The 14,621-nt window shown below is 41.2% G+C and overlaps 1 protein-coding gene across 2 annotated transcripts in view; it reads right to left on the reverse strand.

The window, feature by feature from the left end:
• TSHR (thyroid stimulating hormone receptor) overlaps positions 1-14,621 on the reverse strand; it is a 151,102-nt gene that overhangs the window by 35,301 nt on the left and 101,180 nt on the right. For both annotated transcript variants that reach the window (XM_029951564.1, XM_029951565.1), the window contains exons 4-6: positions 7,085-7,159; positions 3,906-3,980; positions 2,460-2,537 (exon numbers count right to left, since the gene is read on the reverse strand). In XM_029951564.1, coding sequence (XP_029807424.1) covers positions 2,460-2,537; positions 3,906-3,980; positions 7,085-7,159 — 228 coding nt within the window. The remainder of the gene's footprint in view (positions 1-2,459; positions 2,538-3,905; positions 3,981-7,084; positions 7,160-14,621) is intronic.

Consider the following 14,621-nt stretch of genomic DNA (forward strand, 5'->3'; position numbering starts at 1 on the left):
AAGTGTCATCTGCTCTGTTTCCTAGTCAAGTTACTGAGAGGTGGAGGTGACTTGCCAAAGCCACATGGATGTGGAGCTGTCAGGAATCAGGATTTATGATCTCAGATTCCTCTTACCTATCCAAAGGGAAAGGAGCCCTAGTCCTGGGAGCTCTGGTCTCCAAAGGGATGTATGGGGGCTACAGGTATGCCATAAGAGAAGGTGGCTGTGACCACAGTCAAGTACAACTAGTGGCAGTTGTAGGGGAATTTTGAAAACTATTGTATCCACACCTGTTAATTCTGGTGACACATTATGAAGCATACAAGAGACTCTACATTTGGAATTCGATCTGGCCCTGTCACTTTATCATCTGTGATCCTGAGAACTTCTCAACCTCTATTGTCCTCAGTTTTCTTATCTGTAAGAAATATGATAATAATACCTAACCAAAATGTTGCTGGGAGGATCAAAAAGCTATATATGTCTCAGTGAGAGACACTTATGACATGAGCATGTTAAAACGAATACCCTGAAAACTTGAATTTATCCTATGTAGTTGTGGAGAACTGGGAGTAATCTTTGTTTTCATTTTTGATTAGTTTTAAATAATCACACAATGAGTTTAATTCTAGCTACTAATGTGTCCTGGGTGAGGGTTGCAATGCACAGAGGTGCTAGGTACAGAGGCTGAAGAAAATTCTGAGAAGTTAATCTTTTTGGAACTAGAATTCTTTTATATATATGTGAGAGTCAAAAGTTTAAGATTTCTGTTCTTCCAAACTTTATTGAGATTCCTAGACAATGAAAATATTCTTTATTGGAATTACATTTCTGAGATTAAATAAAACTCTTATTGGACAAATAGGCCTTAAAAAGGGAAAATAATGAAGGAAGAAAAAATAGTAAAAAAGAAAAAAAAGGATCGCAAACTCTGAAACTCTATCCTAATAGGAATATGTATATGAATTCTGCTGTTGGACACATACATTTTTGAGCATGAGCTCTCAAAGAAACAATAACTTTTTTAGGAATGTAAAAATAATCATCTGCAAAGATAATGGGCAACCTATGCCATCCTAACCACTAAATTTCAGGAAGCATAAGATTCTCTTATGTGGACGTTTATGAAACACATACTGGGGCCTGTGCTCAGTGGGACAACCAGCTGCATTCACTTGGGCTGCTTGGGATATGAGGTCCTTAGGGAAAAAAATGCCAAAAGTTGAAGGTAACCTTGTGTAAAGAAATTGAGAAAGTAGTTTACATACTATGAGTTGTAAGTGGTACAGTGGAAACCTTTACAGAAGAGGAAAATGGCCTTGAGGTTTGGGACTGAGCAGGCTAAGACTCCAAGTCTTTGCTGTGTTGTCAAATGAAATGGTGGCCAAGAAGGAGTCTCTTGTCTTTTCAAGAGAACTCTCTCCTTGTTTTGAGAAGGATGAACAGATATGTTCCACTGTGGATAGACTCCCAGAGGTTGAGATAGCTAGACTGAAAGACTTAGAAAGGTTTGGAAGCAGCCCTTTAGAAGAGAGGTCGGAGGCTTGTATCAAGTTTGCTGGGGAATAATCTAAACAAGTTTATATATCATAAAGAACCCCTGGACTGTAGCGTGACCAGAGACAGGGAGCTGAGTGACAATCCAGGCAAAAACACCACCAGGCCTGAGCTTGGGCAGTGGTACTGAAGCTAGAGAGAAGGGATCCTTTGGATGGCCTCAATTCTGTTTTGTGGCTAATTTCATGAAAGAGGGGAATTTTCTACCAGTTTGGAGAATTCACATATCTTTTATACCTCTATTAGACTTCTTTATTAGAGCATTTTATGAATTTCTCTGATAAATTTCTCCTTTATCTAAAGAGCAGAACCCATTCAAACTCTGGAAAAGTAATGACATAGAGCAACACTGTTTTCTATTCAATATGGCTTTATAGGAATTTCATAATAGTTGTGATGACTGAGTTAAGTGTGAGTGCAGAGACCATGAGAAGCCCTTAGTGGCACCATTTTCTAACTCAATGACCTTGGAAAAGTTATTTCAAGTTATTCTAAGCCCAGGTTCTTCCTCTGCACAATGGGGATACTAGAATACAGTTATATGATAAGGTATGTGGGTCAAATCCCATCCAATACTTGTTTTTGTAAATAAAATTTTATTGGAACAGACAGGTTCATTAGTTTATGTATTGTGTATGGCTGCCTTTTTCAGTTGCCACAAAGGCCGTGTGGTCTGTAAAACCTAAATGGTCTTCTATAGATAAAGCATGTTGACCATTTCTAGAAGAGAATACTTATCTTGTTACTTAAACCATTTTGTCATCTACAGAGTGCCATACCATAAAGCAGTCCTCTTACTTAGCTACTTCAGTGGATGATACAGCACATCCTATAGCATATTTCTTGAATGGGCTATGAAAATATGACAGTGGTCCAAATAAAAATCCCATTTTGGCAGGAGTAGAATGGGCAATACTCACAGTGTCAAGGTTTCATTGCACAGCCCCTGAAAAGCATTTGCAGGGATGGAAGTCATGTAAGGGTTGTCTGTAATTTCACTGTAAGAGAAGGGGGAAGAAAACCACTTGGTAAAAAGGATGTTTTCCTTCTGGAGCTGGGCTCTTGCTCCACCAATGCCCTCAAATAAATATCCTGACACAATTTAGCTTAATCTTGTTTCTTTTTAAGTTTCATTGACATTTCTTAGCTGCTGGTGGCTAGAGGTCCAGTGAGATGGTGAGAGCTGTCCTAGGTGGACATGCACACACAAATGTGCAGGAAGCATATCAGCTTTGAGTGTGGGCTGGGGTCCCTGACTTAATCTTCATTTGCAAGGGGAGTAGGTGGATCTTAGAGTCTTGTAAATCTGTGACCAATACTTTGTCCATACCAACTAGAGTTTTCTAGATATATGGAACCTCTAAAAAGGGTTGGTAGGATGAGAGCAATGGATTTCTTTTTATGAATATTACCAAAGTGTCCTCTACTTGCAAAACACTGCCAGGAAGGTGTTTCCGGAGAACCTTTCTGTGCCAGTCTAGTTGCTAGAAGACTGCCTACATTTTGAACTGAGCTCTTTCGCAGCAAAGGAGTGTGGTCACTTTTTTTCTAGCAAGATCCTATCACTCCACATTTTGCTGACTCTGTAGTGCACACTCAACCTGTAACTCTTTGTAAGTCCTTTTACTTCTATCCAACTAGGTAAGACACTTGACTGTGCCACAGGTTTTGGAAAAGGGCACATGGCAACCAATCAGAAGTCACAGGAAGCGGTTTTAACATCCCTAGTTAGTACTCCCTGTGACTCTGCTCAGACAAAATCACTTAGGTTTTCTATTCCTCAGTTTCTTCATTTGTAGAATGGAAAAAAATTATAACTTCCTTTTATAACTTACAAGGTGGTTGAGAGAAGCAAAGAATGCCTGGAAAAGTGTTTGAAAAGCTATTAAAGACTAACTATGTGGAAAATAAAATATCATCATAATCATCAAATTTCCCTTCTATTCAATCCTCCCATTAGCAAACAAGCATGCTATAATTTGTCCCATCAAACAACAAGAACAATATCCTTTAACTACTGAGATATTTTCTGCTCTTATTTAATAATAAAACTTCTGAAAAGAGTTTGTTATGGTCACCCTCTCTAAGTATTCTATTCTGATTCTTTCTTGAGCCAACTCCAACCAGACTTCACTCTGGAGCTCCACTGGAACTGCTCTCGTCAGAGTCAGCAAAGTGCCATATCACTAAACCCAATGGTCACTTCTCAGTCCCTGTCTTGCTTCATCCACCAGTGCATTTGTAACAGCTGATCGCTCTTCCCCTTGAGACAATTGCTTCACTTGGTTTCAACCAATCCCGAAGATTGCATCCTTCTTCTTGTCTGTGACAAAATACTGCCCAATAGTGCATGTGTGCATACTTACAGTATAAAGAAAACATCAGTGGAATAAACTTTAGTCAGGTCAGGGAATACTCCAAGTCCAGTGTTGAAAATGCCACTAAAGCACATAGAAGAAGAGAACAGAAATAAGATAAGAAAATCAACACATAGGAAGCAGAAGAGTGTAGCAGCCGAAAGCATGGGTTCTGAAGTCAGACTAGCATCAAATCCTAAGTCTTTCATTTAGTAGCTGAGTGATTATCAGCAAGTTCTAAACCTTGGATGAGATGTTGCTCCCTTAAGGTACAGGAATCTAATTTGGTCCACTAGTGCCAATACATTTTTTTTTCCTGTTTAGAAGAATATGAGGGTTGTTTCCAAGGAATCCAAGTAGGATCCCTAGAAATAGGAATTCAGATTACTTTCCATGTGTGAGTGTGTATGTACATGTGTGTGTGTGTGTGTGTGTGAGAGTGTGAGTGAGACATTTCCCTGTCTTAATTGGAGGACATTATAGGAGGGTCAGTAGAATAGGGGAGGATGGTGTAGAAAGACAACATAATACCCAACTCCAAGCCAGGCTTCCTCTTTTGAGCTTCACATTATGTTGTGTTCATTACTTTGCCAAGAATGATTTTTTTTTATGGCAGTCACCTGCACAGTGACAGTACTATTTAGAAAATATGTCTAGACAAGGAATAGAATTGATCAATGACAATGTCTTTACTTTCCAAAGTTTGTGTCAGCAGGGAAAATGTCAAGATTAAAAGATGTACATAAAACAACACGAATACAGCAACTCTCAGGCTCTGGATGCCTCTCACGTTTGGTTAATTTAATATTTGTTGTAGCTACTACAACATAGGTAGTAGTGGAAATGAAGATTTTTTTTGAGAGGTGTGGCATGGCAGGAGGTGAGAGTTAGGTAACTACCAAGAAAGTTTTAAAGGAAGTCTTCCAGCAGACAAAAAACTCCAGTTCCATTGATATACCTTCTTAGCCAAATTCTGACCTCACTCCTTTTATTTTACTTTATTTTTTTTCAGTTAATTAATTTATTTTGAGAGACAGAGGGAGAGAGACAGAGACAGAGAGACAGAGAGAGGAAGAGAAGATATAGGCACTCATGAGCAAGTAGGGGAGGGGCAGAGAGAGAGGGGGAGAGAGAATCCCTAGAAGGCCCCATGCTCAGTGCAGAGTCTGATGTGGGGCTCCATCCTTTGACCATGAGATCAAGACCTGAGCCGAAAGCAAGTTAGATTCCCAACCTATGGAGCCGAGCCAACCAGGTGTCACTGACCTGACTCCTTTCAGAGTGGAAGGCACAGATTTGAAAACAAAATAGGAGTCAGAGGTCTCATTGAGAGCAAATGGGATATTCCAGATAGCAAAGTAGAAAAGTTCAGATTCCATAAAAAATATCGAAGAACAATAAACAAACTACAAACAGACTAGTCAATTGCAACAGAGGTCAATTGCAATAGAGGTCCATGTGGAAGGGTGTGGTGGGGAGAAGGCCTTGGAGTTAAGGAGGGGGGACCATATAGTGGGGCTGAAAATGCCAGATTAGGAACCAGGATCTCTTGTTTCTTCAAAACTCCAAACAAGTCCATCTCCCTTTTGATGTGTCCTCTAATTACCTGTACCCCAAATAATGCTGTACCTCTTTTTTATCACCTACAATTATTCTCCAGTAGGAGATGAATTTCTTGATTTTCTATACCATATCTTCTCAACTAGACTGTAAACTTCTTGAAGCTTAAGGACAATGTTTTATTATCCTACCTGTTCCCCACAGAACTTTAACCTTACTGAGGGATCAGTGCATCAAAGAATTATTGATTGATTGAAACTCAAGGTCCGTACAGGAGTGATTACCTTGTCTCATACGTTTTTCTTACTCTCCAGATATGCCTGCAGCCACATCTTACACCACTATTCTCCTCTATTGTCTCTGCATCTCCCACTCCCACCTCTTCAATACTGAACTATTTTTAGGTCCCAAATGAGCCATATGGTTCCATACCTTTGTGTCTTTATTGTGCTATTCCATCTACTTGTATTTTTCTGCTACCTCTTCCCCTTTTTTTCCTGGATAACTTCAGTTCATCCTTAAAGACTTAATTAATGGGGCACCTGGGTGGCTCACTCGGTTAAGCATCCAACTTCAGCTCAGTTCATGATCTCATGGTTTGGTGGGTTTGAGCCCCATGTTGGGCTCTGTGCTGACAGCTCAGAGCCTGGAGCCTGCTTCGGATTCTGTGTCTCCCTCTCTCTCTGACCCTCCCCTGCGTGCACACACACACACACACACACTCTCTCTCTCTCTCTCTCTCTCTCTCTCTCTCTCCCAAAAATAAATTAAAACATTAAAAAAATTAAAAAATACTTAATTCATAAAATATATATGGAAATCCACTTTTATTTAAAAGCCCTAGATGGAAACAAACTAATATGTTAATTGTGATTATTTTTCAGTATTAGGATTATGGTTGATTTTAAGTTTTTCTCCTCATGTTTTTGTGTTCTAATTTTTTACAGTGCATGTAAGCAGGGATGAAGGGAACAAGGGAAGGGTTCTTCCAGCTGGTGCCTAGAGGACCTGAGGCCCCACATCCATATCCATCAAACATATTTTCATTGAGAATCTGCTCTGTGCCAGGCAGTAAAGATGCAATAGAGAGAAAAGTGCTGTGGTCCCTGCCCTCAAATAGGTTCCAGCTAGCTCCTAAGGTGTCACGAAAGCAAAGCAATTGTGTGGTCTCTTCCATTTCTGTCCCCCCAACCCCTAAGAGATTGGATTTTGCCATTTGTGGCTTTTTTTCCCTCTCTCTGTAACAGTCACTTTAACCTTGTTGTGATACCATTTCTTAAGAAATTTGACCAATGGCCTCTCAGAGTTTTCTGGTTTGTTTTGTTCTGTTACACTCCATTTAAAGGGTATTTTCTCCCTCATGTCTCTTGGATTAAGTTTTTGGTCCCAGCATTATGTATAATGCTAACTTTTAAATAGGTTTTTTTTCAAATGTGGATCATTTCACCTCGTACCTTCCCTGATGGGAAAGGGTGGAGAGTAAATCACAGGATGTGACTTGTCTCAGGCCACATACCACTAAAATGACCCTGGCGCACTGGATCCTAGGGAGACTCCTGGCTGGCAACAGTATTCTAATTCTCTTAACAAAAAGGTGGGGGTAGGATGCGATAGAAGTGACTACTTACAGGAACTTCAGGAGGGGGAGCTCTTTGAGGGCACCAGGGTCTATGTAAGCTAAGCTTCTGGTGTTCCGAATCTCTCTGTAGGAGTTACAAGAAACACATTCACTGTAATATATCCACTTCATTCTTATCAAAGAAAGCAATATGAATCAGGGTTAACAAATGTTCATGAGAAGAATACACATTCACGTGGTGCCCCAGGGACTGTCTACGCCAGGAATCGGCCCCATCAACAAGGAGCTCCTCCTGGCTCCTCCCAGGACACAATGACTACTCAGCTCTCCCCGTCACTGACAGTTTCAGTCCATCTGAATTTACGGGTGACCTTTCTCTTAATTGCAGTCTCATGTCCTTCTCCCCCTGCCCCCAAGTTTTTTATATTTAACTAGAAAAGAAGAGCCCCTCCCATGCTCATTGAGGACAGATATCTTTCTAATCCACAGCACGTGTCTTGGCCTCGGTCGGACTGGGAAGGTGAACAGACTGAATGGTGGACCAGGCAGGAAGAGGGGTGAGCGTCCTCTGTCGGTGCCTACTTCAGAGGCAGTGGATGTAATGTCTTACCAGTTCCCTTGAGTTTCTGTTTCTATTTCAGTAATTTAAGACTTCAGTACATGTGGTGTGATATCATGTATGCCTGTAACTCACATACTTAGGTTTATGTACATGCCAATCAAAATGCACACTTAGCATTAGTGAAATCTGTGACTGTTAGAAAAAGGCTCTTATTGGTGAAATTAAATGTATTCAACCCATGTGTATTGGTCGAAAGAGTTTAAAGGCCCTCCCTATGCTTATATGAAGAGGACAGAAGAACCCAGTAAGAACTGAATCCTTTCCCCTTGGGGATGGCACACAAGGTATCTAAAGGAACCTGAATCCACTCAGTTGATAGAAACAACTAGAAGGAACCACTAGAACACCCACTGGTAGATAGTTACAACCTAGGATTTGGCCTGGACTTTTAAAAAACAGTTTTACTGAAGCAGAATTTTCATAAAATTCATGTGTTGCAGACATACAATTAGGTAATTTTTAGGAAATTTATATAATTGTGCAACCATCATCATACCCAGTTTTAGAACATTTCTGCCAATTTCTGTCAATGACAAAAGCAACTGTATGCCCATTTGTAGTTAATTCCCACCCTGTCCTCCATGGCTAGGAACCACTGATCTGCTTTCTACCTCTAAATTTGCCCTATCTGGATGTTTCCTATAAATAAAATTATACACATGTAGTCTTCTGTATCTGGCTTCTTTCACTTGGCACAGCATCTGTGAAGTTCATACACATTGTAGCATAAGTCAGTGGTTTGCTTATTATTCAGCTTATTGCTGCATAGCCAGGTGGAACTCAGATCAAATGTTGACTCTGCCTCTTCTCTCGGCTACATAACCGTGGACAAGTGTCTTGACCTCTTTGAACCATAGCTGCCTCATCTATAAAATAGGGATAATAATAGCACATTTTTAAGAAGACTCCTGTGAAAATTTAAAAATGTCTATAAGTGGTTTGGCAAAAAGCCGAGCACACAGTGAAGACTCTGAACTATAGTTTTACTATGTTATTCTCCTGAATGAACTGAAAGCTAGAACAGACATCAGAGACTTGAGGTTGGAGGTGCTGCAACGTTCATACAAAATTAAAGAAAAACAACCAAACACTAAGCATGGTATTTCACTAAGGATGTTGAGTATGAAACATCTTGGGAAAGAGAGGAGAGAATTAACTCTGAGAACAGAAACTATCTACCCACCCCTTATCTTAATAAGCTTACTGTCTTCTTAAGATAAACTTACCGGTCCGTGGTATTCATTAGCATAATTTTTGCAGAGACAGATAACTTTATTGTTCATTACTAGAACCTCTTGAAAGACACATCAATGCTTCAACAGAAAGCATCAATAGTTTATATCCCAAGACTCTTAGAACCCCTTACCCCAAAATCAAGATCCTGATCCTACATGGAAATTCTTTAAGTTTATTTATTCACTCTGAGAGAGAGCAAGAGAGTGAGAGAGCACAACTGGGGGAGGGGCAGAGAGAGAATCCCAAGCAGATTCATCAGTGCAGAGCCTGATGCAGGGCTTGAACTCATGAACCATGAGATTATGACCCTAGCTGAAGGCAGATGCTTAACCGACTGAGCCACCCAGGTACTCCTATTTATTTTTAAATGTTTATTTATTTTTGAAAGAGCACAAATGGGGGAGGGGCAGAGAGAGGGGGATGGAGCATCTGAAGCAGGGCTCTGCACTGACAGCAGTGAACCCCCATGTGGGGCTCAAACCCACAGGCCTGCAAGATCATGACCTGAGCCAAAGTTGGATGCTCAACTGACTAAGCCACCCAAGTGCCCCGGAAAGAACCACTTTATTATTTTTTTAATTAATTAATTTATTTTGAGAGTGTGTGTGTGAGATGGGGAGGGGCAGAGAGAGAGAGAGAGAGAGAGAGAATCCAAAATAGGCTCTGCACTGCCAGCGTGGAGCCAAATACAGGGCTCAAACACACGAACCATGAGATTGTGTTCTGAACTGAAATCAACAGTTGGAGGCTTAACTGACCGAGGCACCCAGGTGTCCCCAGAAAGAATCACCATTAATTACATTTAAAACTACGTCCTGGTTTGAAATTAAAAGCCCTGTATTTCTGGAGCTCTGCCTGTCCTGGGTGAACTGGGATGCCCGGCTACCGTATTGCACAGTCTCATGGCTGTCCCATCTTGTCCCTCGAAAGATAGTTTAGGTGCTTCCAAATTGAAATGCACTGTTTGTGTGGTGACCAATAAATTCCTTACGAGAGCTTTCCATTTGGGGAGAAAGGTTAGAACTGTTGTCAACCAAATTTAAAGTAGTCAGGAGAGTTTGGAACTGGTCTGAGTGTGGTTTGCAGTCTGGAAAACTACTCCATGAGAGAGTACTGTTGACCAAGCCGGAGCTGAGTGAGTGGCCCAAGACAGGGTCACAGTGCAGGCACCAGCTGCAGCAGCTTTAGGGGCAGCGGGTCTGAGTGAGGAGAAGCTGTGGCGTCCAGCTGGTTAAAGGAGGCTGAACCTACAGGGCGGCTCTCAGGGCAGAAGGAGAGGCTGCAAGGAGAGACAGGGAGACGCAAGAGAGGGGGACTTCTTGGGGGGAAATTTAAGAGTACAAAAAGGGAAAGACAGGCAAGAGTCATCGCAAGAAAACATCAAGGAAAAGAAGCCACTTTCTGAGGTAAGAAGACAGCTGTTCATGCTCACAACTAACTTAAAAAAAGTAAAATTTTGGCTGAGAGACAGATAAATAGGTACTGTATGACTTTACTTATATGTGGAATCTAAAAAAGCCAAATTCAGGGGTGCCTGGGTAGCTCCATCTGGTAAGCATCCGACTCCTTGATTTTGGCTCGGGTCATGATCTCCAGGTTCGTGACATCAAATCCCATATTTGGCTCTGTGCTGATTCTCTGTCTCCTTGCTCTCTGCCCTTTCCCTGCTTATTCTCTTTCTCTCTCTCTCTCTCTTTCTCTCTCTCAAAAATAAGTAAACTTAAAAAATAAAAATAAAAAAGCCAAACTCAGAGAAATAGAGAGTAGAGTGGTGCTAACCAGGGGCTAGCAATTATGAAAAAAAGAAATGGCAATTATGTGACAGGATGGATGTTAGCTAATGCTATAGTGGTAATCATTTCACAATAAATAAGTGTATCAAATCGGCACATTGTACACCTTCACCTTACATGGTGTTACGTGTCAGTTATATCTCAAAACTAGAAAAAATAAAAACCCGGCTGCATCACAGAAGGGGGAGGGGCATGAACTGCCAGCTTAGCTAAATGGACACAGATGTGAGAAGCGAATGCAGCTGGTACAAGCTTTTCAAGGACAGAAAGCAGAGAGGAGTGGAGGTAAGCACTCATGAGCCTCTGATAAGAGCAGGAGGGTGAAAGAGGAGTCTGAACGTGAATGAGTTCGGAGCATGCCTGGGAGACTGAACTTGAATCACATAACTGTGCGTTAAGAGCAATCACAGCCAAAGAGTGCAAGAGGCTGCGATGTTGCCAGGAAGCTGGGGACACCAAGAGAAAGAACATGGATGCCATTGCGGCACAGCAGATTGGAATAGGGTGACCCCGGAGTGAGCCTGGACAAGAGCTGGCAGGCTGGGCTCAGCGGCCTGGGTCCCTGAGTGACTGCATGGAGCAGGGCTGGTTGCCCACCTGCTTCTCCACTCAGCCCTGTCCCGGGAGCTAGCAATAACCTTCACTGATCCTAGGGCTGTTGCGTATTTTTATTTTTGTCTACTTCTTACAGTAATTAGCCTGCCCAAATGAATACAGTAAGCATCAATACAGTTCTTTAAACACAGAGCCCAGGGTTAATTGTGGTCATCTCTGGTAGATAGGTCTGGAAGCTAGGAATGTGTAATTTTCACTTTTTATTTTATCAGGTTTAAAATTTAAAAAGATGAATAAGAAGTGCCTGGATGGCTCAGGTGGTTAAGGATCCAACTCCTGATTTTGGCTCAGGTCATGATCTCTCTGTTTGGTGAGTCGGAGCCCCCTGTCGGACTTTATGCTGCAGACTGGTTGGGATTCTCCCTCTCTCTGCCTCTCCCTGCTTGTGTGCTGTCTGTCTCTCTCAAAATTAATAAACAAACTTAACAAAAGGCATACAAAAATTCCCCCAAATTAAAATAAAGCAAAGGAACATGTATCTGTATAAAAGTTTTAAAAATATATATGTAGAGCCAGATTGTCTGCTTAAATCTTCGAATCGAATATCACCCTTACAGAGTGGGGCTTTCTAGATGTGCAGAGAAATATTTGAGGATCTTGAGCCCAGCCTTGGAGATTAAAGGGTGACAAGGGACTGGGTATACTTATCATTCAGGATAGTTCTACCAGCGAGGGGCTGGGGTGCTGACTTCAATGAAGCAGGTAACAATCATCTTCATTCTTCAGACAAAACAACCAAGGTACGTTTAGCAAGGGTAGGTGACTGATCTGTTCCACAGAGGCGATCCTGGGTCTTAACCTAGGATTTTAACTCCAAATACTGCTTTATTTATTATTTTTTAAATGGTGTTTAAAGGAGATCACCTACCAGAACTAAACAGAAGTTTAGGTACTCATGACTGTTTCATTTTTCTTCACTGGATTTCAAATAAAATGGACATGTAAATGACCAGTTTTAACAGTGATGCCCTGTGTGCCTTGTTTTCACAACCTAGAAGATCAATAATGTAGCAGACATTAGGTTTATTTAACTAGATTCTGGGCTTTTTCTTCAGAGAAACATTTGTTCATTCTTTAAAAAAATTTTTACAGAGAAGGACAGAAACCATATGTTTGCACTCATAGGTCTAGCAGGAAAACAAGAGAGACCTAATGGAGAACCAGGGGGAACGGAGGAGGGAGAGAGAGTTGGGGAGAGAGAGGGATGCAGAACTTGAGAGACTATTGAAAGCTGAGAATGAACTGAGGGTTGGGGGGGAGGGGGGAGGAGGGAAGACAGGTGGTGGTGATGGAGGAGGGCACTTGAGGGGAAGAGCACTGGGTGTTGTATGGAAAACAATTTGACAATAAAATATTATGGAAAAAAAAATAAAAAAAAATAAATCATGTGAAGAAAATGTATTAATACTAAAAAAAAATTTTTTTTTAAATATTTATTTTTGAGAGACAGAGACAGCACGAGCAGGGGAGGGTCAGAGAGAGAGGGAGATACAGAATCTGAAGCAGGTTCCAGGCTCTGAACTAGCTGTCAGCACAGAGCCCGATGTGGGGCTCAAACCCATGAACCTTGAGATCATGACCTGAGCCGAAGTCGGATGCTCAACAGATTGAGCCACCCAGGCGCTCCCCATTTGTTCATTCTTAATAAGAGTGAAGAAGAGAGAAATTGGCTTGTTCAAAACAGCCAGCATTGAGTCAGGAACTTAATCTGCTAGCATTCACCAGTACAGAGCCTAATGCAGGGCTCGTACACATGAATCCATGGGATCATGACCCGAGCTGAAACCAAGAGTCAGATGTTTAACCGACTAAGTGACCCAGGAGCCCCTGTTTTGTGTTTTTGTTTATTTATTTTTTAATGTTTATTCATTTTTAGAGAGAGAGAGCACAAGTGGGGAGGGGCAGAGAGTGAGGGAGTCAGAATGCAAAGTGGGCTCCAGTGACCCTGAGGTGTCAGCACAGAGCCCAGTGCAGGGCTTGAACTCATGAACCGTAAGATCATGACCTGAGCTGAAGTCGGCGGCTTAACCGACTGAGTCACCCAGGTGCTCCATGTTTTGTGTTTTTAAAATACCATTATGTCGGGGCGCCTGGGTGGCTCAGTCGGTTGAGCCTCCGACTTCAGCTCAGGTCAGATCTCACGTTCCTGGGTTCGAGCCCCGCGTCAGGCTCTGTGCTGACAGCTAGCTCAGAGCCTGGAGCCTGCTTCCAGTTCTGTGTCTCCCTCTCTTTCTAACCCTCCCCCTCTCATGCTCTGTCTGTCTCTGTATCAAAAATAAATAAAACATTAAAAAAAAATTTTAAATACCATTATGTCAAAAGTATTTCCTCTGACATTAAATAGTCTTTGACGATAGATTTCTAATGGTCGCCCAGTAAACCATTCTCCTAGCTGAGCATTTGAATAGTTTCCAAATTTTTGCATTTTAAATTAATTCTGAGATAACTGGCTTTTTACGTAAACTTTTTCTCACTCCTCTGTTTATTTTCTTAAGGAAAATTTATAGAAGTGGGATTACCAGGTCAAAAAGTATAATGTCTGTCAAAGCTCTTGAGGTATATTAGATCCTTAGCTTCAGTGTCCTGATTTTTTAGGCCAGCAATAACTTTTTGGTAATAGTCTATAAATTCACAGAAGAAAATTATTTCCAAATTATCAAGGCTTTCAATGAGAGAAATCTTAATTATTCTACTTTGTAATTATCAGTGAAGTATTTCACTACTAACATTCCATAACTAAGGGAAAAATAATCTATAATGAAAGATGGTATTCATAATGTTGATGCAACTTTTAATTTATTGAGGAATTAAAAAATCATGTTAATTCAAAGAGTTTATAAATCTTCGAATTTTTAATTTTTATTTTTAAACATTTATTTATTTTTGAAAGAAAGAGCAAGAAGGGAAGGGGCAGAGAGAGAGGGGAACAGAGGATCAGAAGCAGATTCTGTGCTGAAAACAGAGAGCCTTCTGTAGGGCTCGAACTCATGAACCATGAGATCTTGACCTGAGCTGAAGTCTGACTTTCAACTGACTGAGCCACTCACCCAGATGTCCTATATCTTCAGATTTTTAAAACATACTGAAGAAAATGTAAGTGTGCCAGTAGATGTTTGCACTAGAAATAGGACATTATAAAAGTGAATTTTCCAGGGCAACTGGGTGACTTAGTTAAACATCTGACTTGATTTTGGCTCAGGTCATGATCTCATAATTCATGGGATTGAGCCCCGTGTTGAGCTCTGTGTGGACAGCACAGATCCTGCTTGGAATTCCCTCTCTTCCTCTCTCTCTGACCCTACCCCAACTCTCAAATTAAA

Source organism: Suricata suricatta, chromosome 9, assembly GCF_006229205.1.
Source record: "Suricata suricatta isolate VVHF042 chromosome 9, meerkat_22Aug2017_6uvM2_HiC, whole genome shotgun sequence".
NCBI lineage: Eukaryota > Metazoa > Chordata > Mammalia > Carnivora > Herpestidae > Suricata > Suricata suricatta.